This window comes from Lepus europaeus, chromosome 1 (assembly GCF_033115175.1).
Source record: "Lepus europaeus isolate LE1 chromosome 1, mLepTim1.pri, whole genome shotgun sequence".
NCBI lineage: Eukaryota > Metazoa > Chordata > Mammalia > Lagomorpha > Leporidae > Lepus > Lepus europaeus.
In genome coordinates, this window is record NC_084827.1 from 144,066,135 (window position 1) to 144,086,008 (window position 19,874).

Consider the following 19,874-nt stretch of genomic DNA (forward strand, 5'->3'; position numbering starts at 1 on the left):
CTTGCAAGAGCCCTGTGAGTACTCAGTGAAGTAGACGCAAAGAGAGAATCCTACGGTGCGGTGCCTGGGAGTGGGGTGTGTGTGTGTGTGTGCACGTGTGCATGTTTTGCTCACTGTTGAACTCTCAGCACGCAGGACAGTGCCCAACACAGAGCAGGTCTCAGTGTGTGTTGAATGAATAAATGAGTGAGGTCAATGAGTGAATGCGCTGGCTAACGGGATGGAAGTGCTGCTGTCAGAATGATGCGTCTTTGTGAACAGAGGAGCTGATTATTCCATGATTTAAAAAAGGAAAATGCTTTTTCATAGTGAGATTCTTTCCCCACATTGTGCAGCATGGATGGCTTCAGGCGCTTTTAGAAACCAGCAGCTACGGTGACGATGCACAGTCCTGGCAGTCTCTCCTCAGCCCTTACCTGTCTTCCTCCTGACACCTGCAACAGTCTCATTCTCTGCGGTCGTGTGCTGTTTGAAAGCTTGAAATGAAAACTGAAACCAAGTCCAGCCTAGCTGGTAGTCATCCAGATATAGATACAATGAGATTAATTTTCAGACATTTCCCTCTCTACTTCTTCATGCTTTTAAGAGAAGCATTTAGTTAAACAGACAAGTTTGTCTTTTCTGTGTTTCGTTATTTCTTTTTCAAGATGGAGTTTGGTAAATTGCATCGTATTGGCTATTGATTATCTCCCAGGAGGTAAAACCTGGTAAAAATGAAACCTTAAATAGAATCTGTGCATCGCTTTCCTGGAGCTAAGTGAAACTCAGCCTGATAGATGTTTGCTTTGGAGTCTTCTCCATTTAGGTTCAAGCATGTGTTTTTGCAAAACTAAAAGGACAAAAGTTAAGTTGACAGAAATTGAAATGATTTTTTTAAAAATCCAGTTTTTGATTCAGCATTTCAGGAATAATGAAGAAAATGTACAGGGCCTCAATTCAGATAGAGCCTGAATGTGACTGAAAATGACAGTGAGGTGGGAGGGAACTTGGGATGGGGTGAGAATGAGAAGGAATGCTCTCATTTGCTAACAGAAAAATGAAACAAGGGAGTTACCTCTTGCTGCGTTACAAATAGGACATGCCGATTCATTGAAACCACCCCACGTAACACCTTCTTGGATGCTGTCTTCTGATGTCATCTGATTGCTCGTGGACTGCTAATCTTATCTCCCTGCAGGAGCCGATTTTAATTTTTAAAGTTCGTTTGTTTAAAAAGAGTGACCGTGAGAGAGGGAGACAGAAAGAGAGAGAGAAAGTTTTTCATATACTGGTTCATTCTCCAAATGCTTGCAAAAGCTAGGGCTGGGCCAGAGTAATGCCAGTTGCCAGACATTCCACTTGGGTCTCCTAGATGGGTGGCAGGACCCAAGTACTTGGACCATGATCTGCTGTCTACTAGGTGCATTGGCAAGAAGCTGCATCAGAAGCAGGGGTAGGACTCTATCCCTTGCAATCCAGTATGGGATGCAGATGTCCCAAACAGTGGCTCAATGTGCTCTGCCTCAACTCCTGACCCATACAGAGCCAATTTTAAAATTAGACCACACTGGGGCTGGTGTTGTGGTGCAGTGGATTAAGCCGTAGTCTACAATGCCATCATCCTATATCAGAGCACTGGTTTGAGTCCTGGCTGCTCCACTTCTGAACCAACTCCCTGCTGATGTGCCTGGGAGGGTAGCAGAAGGTAGTCTGAGTGCTTGGCTCCTGCCACCCGTGAGAGACCCAGATGGAGTTCGTGGATTCTGAGTTCAACCTGCCTCAGCCCTGACCAGTGCAGCCATTTCGGCAGTGAATCAATGGATGGAAGATCTCTCTCTCTCTCCCTCTCCCTCTCCGTCTCCCTCTCCCTCCTTACTTCCTCTCTGTCACTCTCCCTTTTAAATGAAATAAATCTTTTAAAAGATTACACTGCATACAGTGAATTTAACACATTGTGTCCAGCAGTGACGCATCTTGAACCCCCAATAAATACTTGTTAATTGACTTCTGTGCCCTGAGCCAAGTAGGTTTTCTTTCCGGTTTCACACATCAGTTAACTTGTTTCTGCCAAAGAAGTGTCACATTTGTTCTTCGTTGTCTGAAATGCCTTCCTCATCATTGCCAATATCAAAGCAGTGCAAAAGAGCACCTCTCCCCTGAAGCCATCTCTGATTAAACCCCACTAAAGTGAAGCCATCTCACCTCCCCAGAAGCCTTTCTGTGCACCTGGTGTAGTCATCTCAGAATGTCTACACAATACACACTCCCACAAGAATATGCATTCGATCTCACAGCTCATAAGGACACACACAAGCACACAGTATCCTCCCCACGCTGTATCAGGCTCATGAAATTGTTAGTATTAGTGGAAAAAAAAAAAAAAAGCAACCCTGATTGCCTGTCTCTATAAATCTGCCAAAAATGGGTATAAATGGAATCAAGGCTGTGAGAGATGGATCTGTTTCATCAAACAGGTGATGAAAACCTCATACATTTACACCTCACAATTGCTTTAAGGTAGATTAGATGACTAACAGAAAGTCTTCCAAAGGGAAATAATAGGTAGTATTATATTTAGTTGAGAGATCTGCACAGGTTTTGAGCAACTGTACAAAAACCCGGTTTTGCTCATTCAGTCTTTAGAAAAATGATTTGGAAGAGATTGAACTGTGGATTGCTAAGGCTTACAAACCATCGTGAGCACCTGCCACTTTCTGAGCCTCCCCCACCGTGTGTGGAGCCAAAGGGCAGGCAGAGCTCCGTGTGCGGCAGAGGGCGAGTGCTCCGCTCCGAGTTAAGGAGGTGGGCAAGGCAGGCTATGACAAGGTTTTCCCAGGTGCATAAGATGCTGAGGCTAATAGTTAAATGTGTATAGCATTGGGTGAAATTGTTTTTTGAGAAAACCTTCTTTTATAGACAAGCATATACGCTTTGATGGAGCAGCACTGGAGGCCTAGTTCTGTGACTTGGTTACCGGAGTTCAAGACTGTGTCTTAAGAAAAAATGAAATAGGTAGAGGAAATCAAGGAAGTTACCTAGTTGAAGAGGTGGGATATAAAGGGTCGAAAAAGGACAGTGCTGGTACTCAGGGTTAGACCTTGACTCTCCGGAAGACTAAGAGATGTCGTAGGGTTAGGAACGTGGAGGAAGGAAGACGGGAGTGGTTTTAAGGATGTGTAAAATGATGCCCTGGAACGGCATTTGGCACTGTTTTTGTTTGTTTGTTTGTTTTACTATTTATTTTTCATTTATTTGAAAGACAGAGTTACAGAGAGAGGAGGAGAAAGACAGAAAGAGAGAGATCTTCCATCCACTGGTTCACTCCCCAAATGGCCACAACAGCAGGGCCTGGGTCAGCCCAAAACCAGGAGCCTGGAGCTTCTTCTGGGTTTCTCATGTTGGTGCAGGGGCCCAAACACTTGGGCCATCCCCCACTGCTTTCCCAGGAGCTTTATCAGGGAACTGAATAGGAAAAGGAGCAGCTGGGTCTCAAACTGGCTCCCATATGTATGCCAGCATTGCAGAAGGAGGCTTCATATGCTGTGCCACAGTGCTGGCCCCATTGTGCTGCTGTTTCCAAGGATGGTCTTTAAAGTGAGGACTTGGTAGTAGGTTAAAAATTGGGGAATAAATTATGAAAAGCTCATTGTAGCCAAGAGAGGAAAAGTAAAAATTTTTTGAAAGATTTATTTATTTACTTGAAAGTCAGAGTTACACCGAGAGAGAAAGAGAGGCAGAGAGAAAGAGAGAGAGAGAGAGAGAGAGAGAGAGAGAGATCTTCCATCCACTGGTTCAATCCCCAATTGGCCACAACTACTGGAGCTGCACCAATCGGAAACCAGGAGCCAGAAACTTCTTCCAGGTCTCCCATGCGGGTGCAGGGGCTCAAGGACTTGGGCCTTCTTCTACTGCTTTCCCAGACCATAGCAGAGAGCTGGATTGGAAGTGGAGCAGTCAGTACTCGAACCAGCACCCATATGGGATGCTGGCACTGCAGGCAGCAGCTTTACCCACTATGCCATAGCACTGGCCTGGAAGAGTAAAATTAAGAGGACATCTATTCCTCTTTTTTGCACATGTCTTCACTGAACACTTAACTTGTCAACAGCATTGTTCTCAGTAATTGGGGACAGACAAAGGCAAAGTGCAGTTTATCAGAAGCAGGCTCCTGTAACTCATTAAGTTCACCAATGTCTCCTATATTTCGTGTCCTCTAAAGGCAAGTGCATTCACCATGAATTTGGTCACTACAGAGGTAGCACTGGGACATCTGGTCACTGTGAGGCAGGAAACCGTGACCTGGCAGGAGTTTCTGGTCCAGTCCGTGGGGAATACTGTTGTAGTTGTGGATTAGCTTTTGCTCATGCTGAAATTTTTTTTTCAGGATTTATTTACTTATTTGAAAGGTGGAATTAGGGAGAAGGGAGGGAGAGACAGAGAGATCTTCCATCTGTTGGTTCCCTCCCCAAATGGTCACAATGATCAGAGCTGGGCCAATCAGAAGCCAGGAGCCAGGAGCTTCTTCCAGGTCTCCCATGTGGGTGCAGGGGCTTAAGCACTTGGGCCATCTTCTGCTGCTTTCCCAGGCCAGCTCCCATTAGCAGGGATGCTAGAGCAGAAGTGCAGTAGCTAGGACTCAAACCGGCACCCATATGGGATGCAGGCACTGCATATGGCGGCTTAACCCTCTCTGCCACAGCGCCGGCCCCTGTTCATGCTGAAATTTTAAGAGCATGCAAAACAGATGACTCCCTGGACACAGACAGAGTTCTGAGCGTTCACAGTGCCCTGAACCATGCTGCAGATTGGCCCTGGTCTTGGGCCACCAGGCTCTCCTCTCAGGCGCCCCACCACTCCCTTCACTTGGCAGCTTCAGTGGCAGGAGGCACTCACTGGATCCTGTATGGCCATAACCTCTCAAGTCTTCGATTGTCTCCTGTCAATTGAGAAGAGTGAGAAGGCGACCAGATAGGCTGTGAGGGAATCTTTCTATCCTTTCCTCGTGCTTTTACAGCTCTTGCTGTGTGCCAGGCACTGTAGTGATCACTTATAAGAATGAACTCATCTCCCCTCATTACCCCCGGACTGCGTCAGTTCTGTTATCATCTCCATTGTTAGTGACGAGGAAATGGAAGTCTAGAGAGAGCAACTGAACTTGCTCCCCAAAATAAAGAAGAGGCAGAGCTGGGATTCCTTCTTGGCAAATTGCAGCGACTTCTTATTGTAGTCACTTATTTTCTGTCATAGGAACAGAAGGAAGACTCTGTGTCATGGGAAATAGACAGTAGTTCCTCTGTGACGATTTAAGGGCCCAAGATACTGGCTGGCCAGGAGAGGCACCTTAAGCCAGAGGCATCTGTGCCACAGGGCTGGCAGTCATGGCGTTCTAGGCCAAGTGCATGTGTGTGGTTAGCTAGGTGGGTTCTGCTGGTTGGAGCTAAGGGAGGCCTGATCCTAAAGAGAAATAGAGCCTTTCCAAGAACATGGAGAATGTATGTGTGTGTTTCCTAAAAAATATGACGCCAGCAAACAGAGGTCACATAACTAGGGATGATTGTCTGTAGGGAGAGCAGCCTTGACAGGTGAGAAGCCCTTCTTCATTCCTTGGGGTGAGAGCGTGACCTCTAGTAGGATGAAAACCCCTGGACATGGCTTGTGTGTCTTTCATTTAGGACAAAATGAGCCAGCAGATGCTTCCAGTTAGGCTTGGAACCAGCACCTGGGAGATTGCCTGAGGGCACAGTGTGGGAATGTTTGCTAGAGGATTGGTATGCCAGCACCGGTGTCACCGGAAGCACCGACCTTTGGATGGTGACTGCTGCACTCCCGGGCTGCACCGTCTCGCAGTCTCCATGCCTCGCCTTCTCCCAGGGTGATAAAAATGACTGAGCATTCCGTAACACAGGCCTGGAGGCCGGAGCCCTGGGCAACTTGACCAAGGGGACTCGAGCCATCTCGGGAAAGGCGAGTCCACTGGAGACTCACACGTGGGGCGCCAGCCTGCTGCTGCTTACCCAGCCACACCCAAGATCCTGCACCTGCCCTGGTTTCTGACTCCACCTGCGTCACTCTCGAGATGACTTGCTGGTCCCGGTCAAAGCCAGCTGATAAATGTGGCCAGCTGGAGGACAGAGCTTATCCGCCTGCTGAGAAAAGCCAGTCACTCAGGACTGTGCCCTGAGAGTCTTGCCTTGGAACCAGGAAATCTTCAAAAGTGAGTTGGGGTTGCCCTAGTCAGAACCCCAGTGGGTGGGGGAGAGGCACAGGAAGTGACCGGCTGCTGTAAGTCCCCTCCCGCTGGGTGTCAAGGCTCTGCCTTAGCTCCCTGCTGTTTCTTTGCCACCAAATGCCAGTGCATTTGGGGTCGCATATCTCATCCTCATTGCTTTATCCACCCAGGGCCAGTGGTACTTCAAGGAAGTAGGACTTTTTCAGCCACTTTGAGAAAAGCATTCAGTGTTCACCAGGAGATTGCTGACTTAGTATACAGGAATGCTGTGAGTTTGTTGCAAGAGAGATGTTGGAAACCGGAGTACACTTGAAAGAAACCGTGGGTTCCTGTGCTGGGCCTGTATTCCATGACAAGTGAGCCGGCTTTCCAGAGTTAGCCCTGAACAGAGAGGCTTTGTTTGCCAGGTTGAGTTAGGGCTTCTCTCATGCCGGGGTTATATTGCAGAACCACAATCCATGTTTTCTTCAGAGATACATATGCAGTGTTGTCCTGAAGAAAAAATGCAACACAACACTTGAAAAGCACCCAGCTTCACCTCCACCCTCTGCTGTGTCTGTCTCCGGGGTAGGACTGTCAAGCTGGGAAGTCCACAGCCTCCACCCAGGAGCTTTAGTCAGGGCAACTCCAAGGCTAATTTCCTCCTCCTCCCTGCCCCCATCTCACTCATGTCTGTTTTTGTGGACTGAGCCGTCTCTGTCACTGAGCTGGAAGCTCCTCTGGGGCTGGGAGCCCTGGAGCCAGCAGGCAGGGGAAGGTCAGTTCTCAGCCACTTGCGAGCTGTGTGACTTGGATGAGTCCCTTGGCTCTCCATCCTTCTGTGTCTTTTTCTGTAAAACGAGGGTATTGAGAACACAAGTCCATACCCTTCCTTCTCCATGCCTCCGTAGGTCTATTATGATAATTAAATGAGTTATAGATAGAAAGTATGTGGTGCAGTCCTGGGTCTACAGTAAGAGTTTAATGTGAGCTTTAACCATTGCCAGCATTCTGCATAGAGCCATAGCATAGACATGTGGGTGATGTCAGAGCAGAGTTGGTGTTTAATGAAGGCTTGTCAAGCCAGGAGGAAAAACATTAGTGTTTCTGGAGGAGTGGTCCATAGCTAGTTGGAGAAATGAGGGAAAGGAAGGAGAAAAAGGGAAAGCATGTTACGTCTTTTTTGTGGGCAGGTCTTGGTGCCCCAGGGAGTAATAGATCCGTGTATGAAGATCCTTGGTCTGAACCCCGCTGGGATTTGGGAGTTGCTCAGGGGGCAGCAGGGGAGATGAGGGGAGCAAACCAGTGTGGCCTGCAGGGAGAGAGGACCTATCATGGCCAGCCTGGAAAGGGGCTGGGGATGTGTTGTGCTTCACGTGACGCTGGCCACCTCACCCTGCCTGAGACACCTCTGAGGATGGGCCTGCTGTACGGACTTGAGCTTACATCAGCGCATCTGCAAAGAACCGAGCATAATTGAATTGCTCATACAAGTGGGGACTTGCACCGGGCCCAGGTCACCCGCATCTCTATGGAAACACATGTTTGCTTTAAAGCCCAGCAATGAAAAGCAGAGGCTTACAGGAGCCAGCGTCAGGTCACCATTAGAAAAAGAGGTGTGTATTTATATGCTCCAGCCGTCAGAAACCTATGAAATGAAATAATTTCAAATTAAATAGGAAAATCAGGCCACCGATGAATGCTAAGGACGCCTGCCACGTGTGCCCGCCAGTTCCTGGCGCTGCTGGGATCCGCTGCGTTTATTTTCGCCGCCCTTTGCTCTTTTGCTCCCATTTGCATTCTGCTGCCATGGGGAGGTAGCTTGGCACTTTATGCAAAAATGGTTAATCTTCACTCACAAGCATTTTGCCAGTGCTAAAATGGGCAATTCCGGGCCGGGCCTGCCGTGAAGGGTGCCGTGTGCTCCTCGGCCGCCGCCTGCCATGCCTCTATGTATGCAGCACAGACAGTGGTGCCGAGGCCCCTGCCTCCTGCACAGCACTGGGGCTGTGGAGTGACCATGTTCCCTCCCAGAAATGCCTCCAACTTGCATCAGCACATCTTGCCCCAGATCTGCTCCAGTGAGGTTCTAAGTGGTATTGACTGTTAATGACCTGTTTAAATAAAACATTCCATTTTCTCCCCCCTCCCCCCCACCACAAAGAACTTAGTAGGCAGTGACATTTCAAAACCAAAGGGTAACCCTGCTTTTCAAAGGAGGCCAAGCCAGAGCTTTTAAATGTGAAATTTTTTTCTGACATTTGCCCTTAAAATGCTTTTCAATGAAGTTGTTTAACAGTGGGCTGAGTACACTGCAGTGTCTTTGAATACAAATGCAACCTTGAGATTTTTTTCCCTCCAAATTAAATGGAAAAAAAAAAAAGCCCCAACCTGTATCTTCAGGTGAAATTCATGTTTCAGTCACCACTCTCTGTGTCTTTGTTTATGTGCCCTCATTCCTGATCGTTAAAGCAGCTCTTCTCTAAGGAACAAGGCACTACCCAAGAACTCTTCATTAAACTATGGGAATGAAGCCACAGACACAGAGAGCCGAAGTGCCTGGAATAGAAGAGACCCCAGCAATCACGAGGGCGGATCAGGAAGAGCAAAAGATGGAGGGAAGAGGAAGAGGGTGCCAAGTGAGGAGACGAGAATTTAGTCACTGGCAAGTTAAGCATCAGAGAAGCCACCTCACGTGACATTTAGGTAAATCCTGGATTTAATGGAGGAGCGCTGTCTCCTTCCCCAGCTCCCATGCAGGTGCCCTGACCGTGCTCAGGGACCAGCAGTTGCCTCTGGCCTCCCGGGAGGGTGACGAGTTTTTAAAGGTGCGTACTCAGCAGCTAGGTGCTCAGGTTAGCTCCCAGTGACCCTGAGAGCTGAAAGTGACCACAGAAGTCATTTACTCCAGCCTCAGCCACTGCTTCTGCAGCTGCGGAAGTGAGGCCTCCTGGCCTCCTGGGGCCCCATCAGGGTGCCTGGTGCCCTGTGTGGACACCCAGGCCTCCACATAAAGACTTACCTGTTCTAAGGCAGGCATTCGGCCTCGTGGTTTAAGACACCCATGTTTTACATTGCACTGCCTTGTTTAATATCTACCTCCAGCTCCTGACTCCAGCTTCTGCTAGTGTAGACCCTGGGAGCCAGTAGTGATGATGGGTCAAGTACTTGGGTTCCTGTCACTCATGTGGGATCCTTGGATTGAGTTCCCAGCTCCCATCTTTGGGCCCAGCCCAGCACAGGCCATCAAGCCCTTTGGGGAGGAAAGCCCGTGGATAGGATCTCACTCTGTCTCTGTTCTGCTGTCAGTTTTCCAAAGCTTTGGTCTCTGCTAAGGGCCCATTGAAAGCTGTAGGAGAAGGAAATAATCTGTGATGTTCCACTGTCTTCTAGCATGCCGTAAACCGCAGGAGGGGAATGTGTAGCCCATGGGCCATATAAGGCCTGTGAAATAATTTGGTCTGGCCCTGCCAAGGCAACCACAGGCAGGATTCAAAACTCGGTAAATTTATAGCAGGTTCATTTTTAAGTTGATAATTTTGTATGGCCTTTGAAAGATGTTATAAATATATACGTGGCCCTTGGCTGAACAATGGTTCCCCACCCCTGCTGGTGTAAAGACCTAATAGCGTGCCCAAAGCTGAGTAAAAATGGTGATGTACTCAGTAAGTCTGTTCCGAGAGACTTTTAGACGTGCTGCTTTGACTGGGAGGCTTTTTGCTGGTTCTGAAGTCACATCACGTGATAGACTTCCTGCTCCTGATGTTTGCCTCTGAGGCAGCCATGAGAAAATGTCTCAGGATCCACACGCTCACAGCTTCGCTAGGCTATACCCAAGTCAGGTGCATGGGCATTTTAGTGAGTTGACGATGCAGAATCACTTAGGTATGAACCCGTGGAGTATCCTGGAGCCCCTGGCCACATCGTAGAGCTAAGGAAACAGTCGATTGGCTGGGGTGCACTAGATGTGGCCCCTTGCACTCTGGCCTGAGGTCGGAAGTGATAGGAAAGCAGGCCACTCTGTAAGAAGCACACTCCTCCCCATTCCTGTGGAAGCTGAGTGCTTTTGCTCACAGCCCATGCACCCTGTGTCTGTAACAGACGTCAATCACACACCTGTGGAACCTGGGCAGGACCCTCGGGAATGGCTTTGGTCTCAACGGCAGTTCATAGACGATGAGACCCAGTGACTGATTTGTGATGGTTTTTGAGCCATGTTAGCACACTGGCCGTGGTCTCCCAAGTCAGACGCCTCGGGTTTGAGTCCTGGCCCTTCCACTTACTGTGGAACTTTGAGTTACTCAATCTCTTTGTACCCAGTCTTCACATATGTAGAGTAGACATAATTACAATTTCTACCTCATAGGGTAGTGAGAGTAAATGAAAACCGTATGTTAAGCACACATTCTAAATTCTCCATATGTGTGTTGGCTGTTATTAATAACATACTGGAGAAAAAACCACTCCTTAGCATTGTCATTGGTAGGAAAGTGGCCTTCCCTCTATCCATCTAGGTTTCTGTGAGATTCTGTTTGCTGTGTGCAATGATTGGAATCAAGGAGGAGGCCCCGGCCCCGGGGTGGGTATTCCAGTGACTGTGCAGGTGGAAGGAGTGTGCAGGTGCATGCCTGTGGAGCTTGTTAAGGCACTGGCTCCTGTGCCCAGAGTACAGGAGTTCCTCTGTCTGCCGAGGGACAGGCAGCACATTTGCATTTCCGACAAGTTCCCAGGCAGCACTGGGACTGCTGCTGCTCCCCCGGGAACCTCACTTTAAGAACCACTGCTACACGCAGATGTTTGGCCTAGCAGCTGGGACGCTGGTTAGGACATCTGCATCACACATCAGAGTGCCAGAGTTTGAAACCTGGCCTAGCCCTGGCTCCTGGTTCCAGCTCCCTGCTAATGCACCCCCTGAGAAGCAGCCCTGAGAGCTCTTCCCCCACCCCCACCCCACCGCCTGCTCACTGTTGCCAGCATCTGGGGAGTAAACCAGCAGATAGGCGCTCTCTCGGTCTCTCAAGTAAATAAACAAGAAGGTTTTTTAAAGCACTACTCCAGGACAGCCCATCAAAAGAGTTCAAAGAAGCAGATGAAATTCATTTCAGAATTACATTTTACTTAATCCCATCTATCAGATACTATCATTTCATCACACAGTTGACATAACAACATCAATGAGACCACTCACCTTCCTTTTTTTGTACGAAGCCTTTTTGTACTAAGTGTGTTTTTATCCTTCTCTCCCATGTGCTGTGCTCAGAATGGCCACATTCAGATCTGGCTCTACATGAAAATTGCCTGCGCAGTTGCTGTTTCCGGCCCGAACCCCCCAGTCTGCATCTCAGGGTTCCCCAGTTCAGCCTCCCGCCCCTTCCGACTTGGACCTTTCTCCTCTTGAAGCCCTATCTGACAGTACTAGGCATTTCTCTACCCCTTCAAGCTTCTAATTATGATCATTTTTGAAATGCTGTATTGCCAGCTCCAAACAAATGTATAGTATGATTTTTATGTTTTTATAAAACATAAAATCATGGAGAAATTTTGCATAAGTAGCCTTGAAAATTTTGTTTAGAAAATTATTTTTGTAAGGTTTTTCTGACATTACTTCCTCAGGTTCTCCAAATCAAATTCAAGCAAAGTGATGTAATATCTGAGAACAGGAAAGTGAATCTAAGGGGAGTAATTGGTGTCAGAGAAACAAAAGTGAAACTTGGTTACTGCCTGTACAGTAAAGCAAAACAGAAAGTGGAGATCGGAAAGTCATAAAGCAATTTGGCATTCCAAGACATTGTAGTAACTTTTCATGTTTTATAAGATTTCATGAGAAATAGAAGTACATATTTTTTAAACATGGAGTTTGGTCATTGATCAGATTGTTATATATATTAAGCTTCATTGAGTTTTATCAATTAGAAATGCTGAAACAAACATATTCACCAGAATTTCTACTATCCAGATTTATTTTTCATAAAACATCATTATTATAAGCTAACAAATTTTTTGACTCATATGAATGCATAGTAAGTAAAAGCTTTGCCCATTAAGTAGTTCAGTGTGATGTAACTTGTGCTTGGAGTAGTTGCAGTAACTTTATGTGCAGTTTATTAATTCTACACTGGTGAAGTATATGGATGATATATTAAAATGATGAAATTGCTTTGTGTGTGATTGATGTATTTTTCTAATAAGTTTTAACAATTTCTTTGATCCTTATCTCTCTCTAGGATATACTCATATATAAAAACTAGATAATATCCGTGTGTTTGTAATACCATTACTGAAAACTAATTGCAATTTTAAGAGAAGAATTTTAAAATAATATGTAAGCTGCTGAGATGTTACATTATTATCAGAACTTGTTTTTCAGAGTAAATTAATTTTGCACTAATTAACTGACTCACACAGGACATGTAGCCATGGAACTGTATAGTAAGGCCTCAGTAATTGATCTAAGAATAGTCTGAAGTGATAATTAAAAATTAGAAACCATTTTCTTTCCCAATAAGTCAGAGATGCCTGAATCTTTTTGGTGTACTTAAAGCTCTTGTGATGGATATATGTGAAGGTCATATTCAGTCGTGGTACAGTGCCAAGTGCGATGACCAGCTGTAATCTGAGGGAACCTCCCGTCACTCACTTTGGGGCCTAAATAATCACAGCATCATAGGCTTCCTGGCCTAACCCAGGGGCCTATAACTTGAAGGGTTGAGGTTTCCAAGTGCGGAATCCTAGATATGTCACATGGGAACAGGTGAAATTATGCTTCCTGGAAGAAAATTTCCTTGGTTGAGGTTTCCAAGTGCGGAATCCTAGACATGTCACATGGGAACAGGTGAAATTATGTTTCCTGGAAGAAAATTTCCTTAACTATCTAAAGCAATTAAGGTTAAGGTTAGATGGAGCTGACTGACCAGAAACAGTTCATATTAGACAGCAGAATCCCCAAAGAGTAGGGCTGCAGCACATTTTTATTCCATTGGAGGTGAGAGGGCCAGCTCAGGAGAGACCGTGAGCAGGACCTGCCATGCAGGTAGGTGTGTGTCTAAACAGTCTGGAGAAACTGGTGTCAGCTGGGGGAAGCAGACACTCAGGGAGGGCCTGTGAGGCAAACTGTAGGTCACCTCCACCTGTACCAGTTTCCCTAGCAGTGGTCCTTATCGGTAGAATAAGGATATCCAGCCACTTAAACTCAAAATTCTTTAAGGCAACTGCATTTATGATCTGTTTTGTATTAAGACCTTTTAACTAATTCCCGTAACTGGAGCCTTGCCCAGATTCCCAGTTCCTCTCTTGTACTCCAGGCCTCAGAAAGCCATGATGGGAAGAAAGCATTAGAATCTACCTGGAAGGTGGAACCTGTGAAGACAGCCTTTCCTGTGGAAAATAGAGTAAAATGGACAAAGCACGTCTCCTTATTAATTTTATCTCCCCATCTGAGAAACCTGCAGTAGCCTCCACTCTACCTTCATTGCCAACATTTTCCTTCCATAAAAAGAAATAACATTGTGATTAATCTTACTGACATCAGCATGGGAAAAGTGTCTTCTTGGGGCCGGCGCTGTGGTGCAGGAGGTTAAAGCCCCGGCCTGCAGTGCCAGCATCCTATATGGGCACCAGTTCAAGTCCCAGCTGCTCCACTTCCAGTCTAGCTCCCTGCTAATGAGCCTGGGAAAGCAATAAAGTATGGCCCAAGTCTTTGGGCCCCTACACCCACATGGGAGACCCAGAAGAAGTTCCTGGCTCCTGGCTTCAGATAGGCTCAGCTCCGGCCGTTGCAGCCTTTAGGAAGTGAGCCAGCAGAGGAAGACCTCTTTCTCTCTGTCTCTAACTCTCTGTAACTCTTTCAAATAAGTAAGATAATTAAAAAAAAAAAAAAAAAAGTCTTCTTGAGTTAGACTTTGAGATCAAAAAGAAGGGGAATTGCTAAGGAGGGGTGTGTGTGTGTGTGTGTGTGTGCGCATGCGCGCTTGCACTTTGGCTGATGAATAGTGCTCCCACTTCCTCAGTGCTAGCTGTCCGGTGCTCCCACTTCCTCAGGGCTCAGAAATGTTCTGTCCTCAGTAAAACTCCTCCCTGAATTCCCCGTGGATTGTAGCTTTAGAAAATGCTGCATGTCCAAGTGCTAGACGGCAAAGCCCATATGCAAAACAAAACAAAAACTTGCCCTATGAGATTTAAGACGTCCAGAAAGGGCAACATTAAGCATGTCCAGGAATTGACTGACATAGTCAAATGGAAGGCATCATGGCCCACAGGTGTGTCCTGACAAATTTGGTCCTAAGTCCAGCTGTCAGTTCAGTTCAGTTTTGCATAGTTATGCAGGTCTGCCTGTCCCTCTTCCCATCCCCCTGCAGCATACACACTATCATACACTGAAAAATCTCTGTATGTATGTACAGCATACATGCATGTTTTTCTGAAGTCAAAGCTTTCATTTAATTAAAATAAAAAAAAAAAATCAGCCATCCTGCTAGAAGTCTTCAAATAGCGTGATTGTGTGCCATCTTGCAGGTGTGGTGATAACTGACCAAACGTTTCACTTTTTGCTACATAACTTGTAAACAAAAACAACCTGATTATTTATTCTGGTACCTTGCACACCATCTCTGTTCACTGCCAAGAGTTCATCAGAAAATAGCCTTGTCTTTGGTTACTTACTTTTAGGGACAGGAGTCGGTGGAATAAAATGCAGGTATTCTTTGCCAGCTAATAGTAGTTACTTTCTCTAATAGTAGTTACTTTCTCCCGTGTGCTGGGTCAGAGGATACAGAATTTACCATTTGGAAGTAGTGGGAGGAGTTTCCAACTGAGGCCTTCTGCAGAGAGCTTGCGGGAAAGGGCACAAAGGGTGCATTCTGTGCCCAGATGCATGTGTGAGCGGCTGTATACTTTGGAAACTTCTACACGTAAAATCTTGCTCTTTCTAATATTTGATCACCTGTGTGGATTTCTATTTGAGGATAATTTGAGTGGTAATGGAGTTAGCATTGCGCATTGCCAAGGTTCTATCCCAGAGCTAGCAAAAAGGCTCTGTACAAGGGTGCTTCAAAATGTTCATGGAAACCAGAATTAAAAGATACTTTCCTTTTGGTATGCAAAATAATTGAAGGCCATGCAGTGTTATCCATGAGCTTTTCGAAGACCCCTTGTATTTATGCTTTATTGAAGACTTGGGTGTAAATAAAAACAGAGGGTTAGAAATCAGAGGATTTTTGAAAGTTATCCTTGACATAACATGTTAACTCTGAGGATGAGGATACCCCTTATAACAAAGGTCAGAAAGAACAGAACAGGCCGGCGCCGCGGCTCACTAGGCTAATCCTCCGCCTTGCGGCGCCAGCACACCGGGTTCTAGTCCCGGTCGGGGCACCGATCCTGTCCCGGTTGCCACTCTTCCAGGCCAGCTCTCTGCTGTGGCCAGGGAGTGCAGTGGAGGATGGCCCAAGTGCTTGGGCCCTGCACCCGCATGGGAGACCAGGAGAAGCACCTGGCTCCTGCCATCGGATCAGCGCGGTGCGCCAGCCGCAGCGCGCCTACTGTGGCGGCCATTGGAGGGTGAACCAACAGCAAAAGGAAGACCTTTCTCTCTGTCTCTCTCACTGTCCACTCTGCCTGTCAAAAAAAAAAAAAAAAAGAAAGAACAGAAGAAAATATTGCAATGGTTCTTGACTCACACAAAGCTTTCACCATGCAAACAGGAAGCATACAGTGTTATTGTGGCCCAACTAGCTGCTGATTTCTGAGACAATCTGTTCATGCACTTAAGTCATTTATTCTCCATTCCAAAAAGTCTGGAGCTGTTAAAGACTTGAGATCTGTCTTCTGTAATAATGGTGAAAGATTCCGACCGGATGAAGGAGAAGGAAACATCACAGCTTGATGTTAGGAATACAGATCTGCTCAGAAAGGAGCGCTGCACAAAGAAAAGGCAGAAAACCCAAGGAGTCTGGGGAACAGAAGGATCACAGGCAGCTGGGCAGGCCCATTTGAAACTGGAAAGCATGAATTTATGGCCATTGAAGATTATGGTGAAGGTTCTCCCTGATGTATTGGCAAGCAAAAAGCAAGCTTAAAACCTTTTACATACTTGATGGAGAGTGAGGCAGGGGAGGTGGTGACTTTAGACAGGATGGTCAGGAAAGCCTTCTGGGAGAAGGCGAGTCTGGAGCTGAAATAGAGATGACAGGAAAGAAATAGCCATACAAAGACCTTTGAAGTGAGCATTTCAGATGGAAAGGAACACCAAAAAAAATGTTTCTTATATTTAAGCCTGGAACCGTTTCTGCTGTTTCTGTCTGTATTGCTTGGTATAACTGTGCATGCAGGAGACAGTGTTTATTAGATTGCCTGGGGACTGGCAAAAGCTTTGGGACACTGTGGATTGTGATGACAGTGCTTGTTAACATAGGAATGGTTTCCCTCTGCTCGTTGTGTTTGACCAACTTTCTTTTCCATAACCAGAAACACAGCTTGAGCGCGTTCCTATCCATCTTTGTCAGTTTTCATGTCAATACAGTATGAATAAAAGATTTTACATTGTCTTCTGGAGTTATCATAAGATGCTTTTAGAACATATGTAAGTCAAATGCTTAGCCTAGAAGTATTTTTACATTCTAAAATGGTATTTATGATGGTGACTGAATAAAATTGCTTACTATGTTGGAAGAGAGCATAAAAATAACACATTGAGAAATCAATTTTAAAACTTTAATCTTGTTTCATTCTTTATAGGGCTTACTCCCCTAGAAGCAAGATGGCTGAAGTCAATACTCATGTGAACGTCAAGGAAAAGGTAGGATCAAGCTCCACATCGGCTCGCAAACTCCAAACTGGGTGATGTAGTCCCTCGCTGGTAAAAGCTCAGTTGTCATGGAAGAAGGGAACAGTGGTTTGGGGAGACACATAGCAAGTTTGCCACACTGATGAGCTGCTTGGCAGAAAGAATCATACATGGTGTGTACTGAATGCATACTAAATGCATTACATACGTTTTCTCATTTCCTGTTGACCGTAATCCCATGAAGTTATTTCCATTTCACAGAGGTGGAAATTGAGGAACAGGAGTGTGATTCAGCGGAGGTCACAAAGCAGAGCTGGGATGTGCACTCGGGCAGTGCACTCCACCATTGCAGCGAGCACCTGCTGGGTTGCAGCTGAGAGCTAGGGCATTATGTTACCTCGTGGAGAAATCCAGCCGATGTCTCATGTGTCTCCTGGTAGTTACACTGGGTAGCCTTGAGAGTTTCCTTTAACACAGAGAGTTCCTGACTGTGAAGCTCTCCCTTCCCCCCACCATTTCTTGGAAACGGATTCTACTTCAGAGCCCTTCCTTAGAAGGGCTACTTCTGGGCCAGCATCCCTCTCTCACCATGTGTGTTACCTTGCACTGTTAGCCCTCAGCGGTCACAAATCAGAGAGTGTAGAGAGAAGTCTGCCCAATCTACTCTCTGGAACTGTAGGAAGATACAGAGGCCCTAGAAGCGGTTGGCTCGTGGTTGTCCTAGTGAAACATGAACCCAGGCCAGCCAGCTCAGGCCACCCCCCACCCCAGGTTCCTGTGACCCAGCTGGGCAGCCAACTGAGGGTGGGGGTTTGCCTTTCGTCCCTAACCGAGTGAAGAATGAGACAAGTAACGTTTGCAGAGGGCTTCATTATTTTTCTTTCACATAGCAAAGATGACCTGTTGTAGATGCCAGGGAAATGGTGCAAAATGCGTAGATGGGGTTCCTGCCACCACCGAGCTCACACTCAGGGCAGGGAAGCAGAGAATAAATGCAAGACAAATAAATGCACACAGTCATTTCAGACAATTTCCTCATTACCATCTAAATGAAATGTAGATCTCTTTCTGTCATGAACGTGGGCAAAGGCATAGTAGCTGCAGCCATACCCGTGACTTCACAACTGGAAGTCACAGCCATCTTCACACCACACTACACTGGTCACAGGTCTCCAGAAACGGTGCTGCTTTATCGCTGCTTCACACTTAACCACAGGTACAGAACCAGCCACCGTGTGCCTTCCCACCAGAGAAGCACGTACGCAGGGCTGCAGAGCGCTTGTGGCCAACTCGCATCACCTTTTAACATTACCGCCTCATAGGCTGGGGTTTCCAGTCCTCTTTTAACGTATTTCCCTATGAGTCGTTTTCCTTGTAACCATGTGTGCCTTATCTCATGAATGGTAGCACATTGTTCAGAGGCTTCCCCGCGCTGCCCAAGGTGTCCCCAGTACTGAAAGGTATACACCCTGTCAGCCTCTATTCCAAAGGCGAAAGTGAGCGTGCAGGAGTGTGATGTGATCTGACGTGTTTTCAGAAGCTCTCCTGGCTCCATCAGTGACTGGGCTGCATGTTTTATAAATCTGCATTATTAAATAACTTTCCTGTTTCATGAGGACCCTGAGGCCTGAGGTCAGACTTGGTCGCAGTCAGATTCTCAGGGAATGTGGAGAAGCAAGGATTCAAACTCAGCCGTGTCTGGTTCTCCAGCCTGTGCCCTGTCCACACATTCCTGCTTCTCAGGGTTTCCACCAACATGCCCTCAGTCTCTGGGCACACGGTCAAAGGCTTCCACAAACATGCGATTTTTTTGGCATCTGATGTATTATCTTAAACATTGATGCAAAAATATTTTGATCTATTGTGTCCCATGATATATTCTATATATTATTTTAATATGAAACTGTATCACTTATTGACCATTGAGTAGCCAACAGCAGAAAGATGCGCCCCTTGTGGCTTGGTTCTGTGTTCATGGGGACTCACAGTCAAATACTCAAGTGAGAAGAAGTGTTTCCCGGTTTGAGAAGATTGGCCTTTTTCCACATGTCTGGTGATGGAGGAATTGAACAGCACCTAAAGTTGGGCTCTGGGAGGGAGAGGCATTTTCAAGAGTCAGGCTCTTGTGTAAAGCATGCCTGCTGGGCAGACCAGTGCTGCAGGCTCAGCAGTCAGCAATAGACTTTCTTATTTAAAACAGAGGTGGCATCGAGCCAGCAGGGGAAGTGGACATGGAGACCACAAAGGGTCAGCGTGACGTCACCACACACTGTTTTAGGCTCCACATTCGTCCCACTTGTCCTGAGTACTGTCAGATACCCGTGTGAAGAGTAGCAGGAAATAGTGTTTTCCCATTGCACTTCAGAGACTTATCAAAATGTTGGCAGTATTTTGAAAGAGGGTGATGTTAGGTTGTAAATATTATCAATCTGCATGACAATGAAAGTAGAGCTCCTCTAACTCAGTTAGCAAATTCCATCTTTCCGTGTCAAAAGGTTAATATGATTCTCAACTCAACAACATAAATCATAATAAACAACCGAAAATTCTGAGCATTTATAATTTTACATTGATTTATTTTCGTACACTTACTTCCTTTAGTTATTAGCTCTTATGGCCTTTTTATGATTAGTTTGTTTCTCAATCTGTCACACAGAGCGATGACATTTCAGTTCTGAAAATTAAGAATAATAACAACTGTTATATCTTAAATTACAAGCTTCTCAACATCAGAGAACAGATCCATGTAGTATTTTTGATACAACATCTAGTCAAGCACTGGGGAAATTGAATAATAAAAGTCTGACAATGAAGTGAACTCATCGGTTGTCTTTAGAGGATCCACAGCTGGATTAATTGAATGGGAGTAGGTGCTTTGGAGAGGAAATACTTCTATCCTCATGAAGT

General features: G+C 46.2%; 1 protein-coding gene across 5 annotated transcripts in view; it reads left to right on the forward strand.

The window, feature by feature from the left end:
• The window catches only part of SPATS2L (spermatogenesis associated serine rich 2 like), a 170,801-nt gene that overhangs the window by 68,993 nt on the left and 81,934 nt on the right, over window positions 1-19,874 (forward strand). For 4 of the 5 annotated variants that reach the window (XM_062189686.1, XM_062189678.1, XM_062189670.1 and 1 more), the window contains one exon: window positions 16,919-16,979. In XM_062189686.1, the coding sequence (XP_062045670.1) occupies window positions 16,941-16,979 (39 nt within the window). In that variant the 5' untranslated portion in view covers window positions 16,919-16,940. Of the gene's footprint in view, window positions 1-6,113; window positions 6,194-16,918; window positions 16,980-19,874 lie in introns of those variants that run through there. The other variant, XM_062189699.1, reaches the window with a different exon arrangement.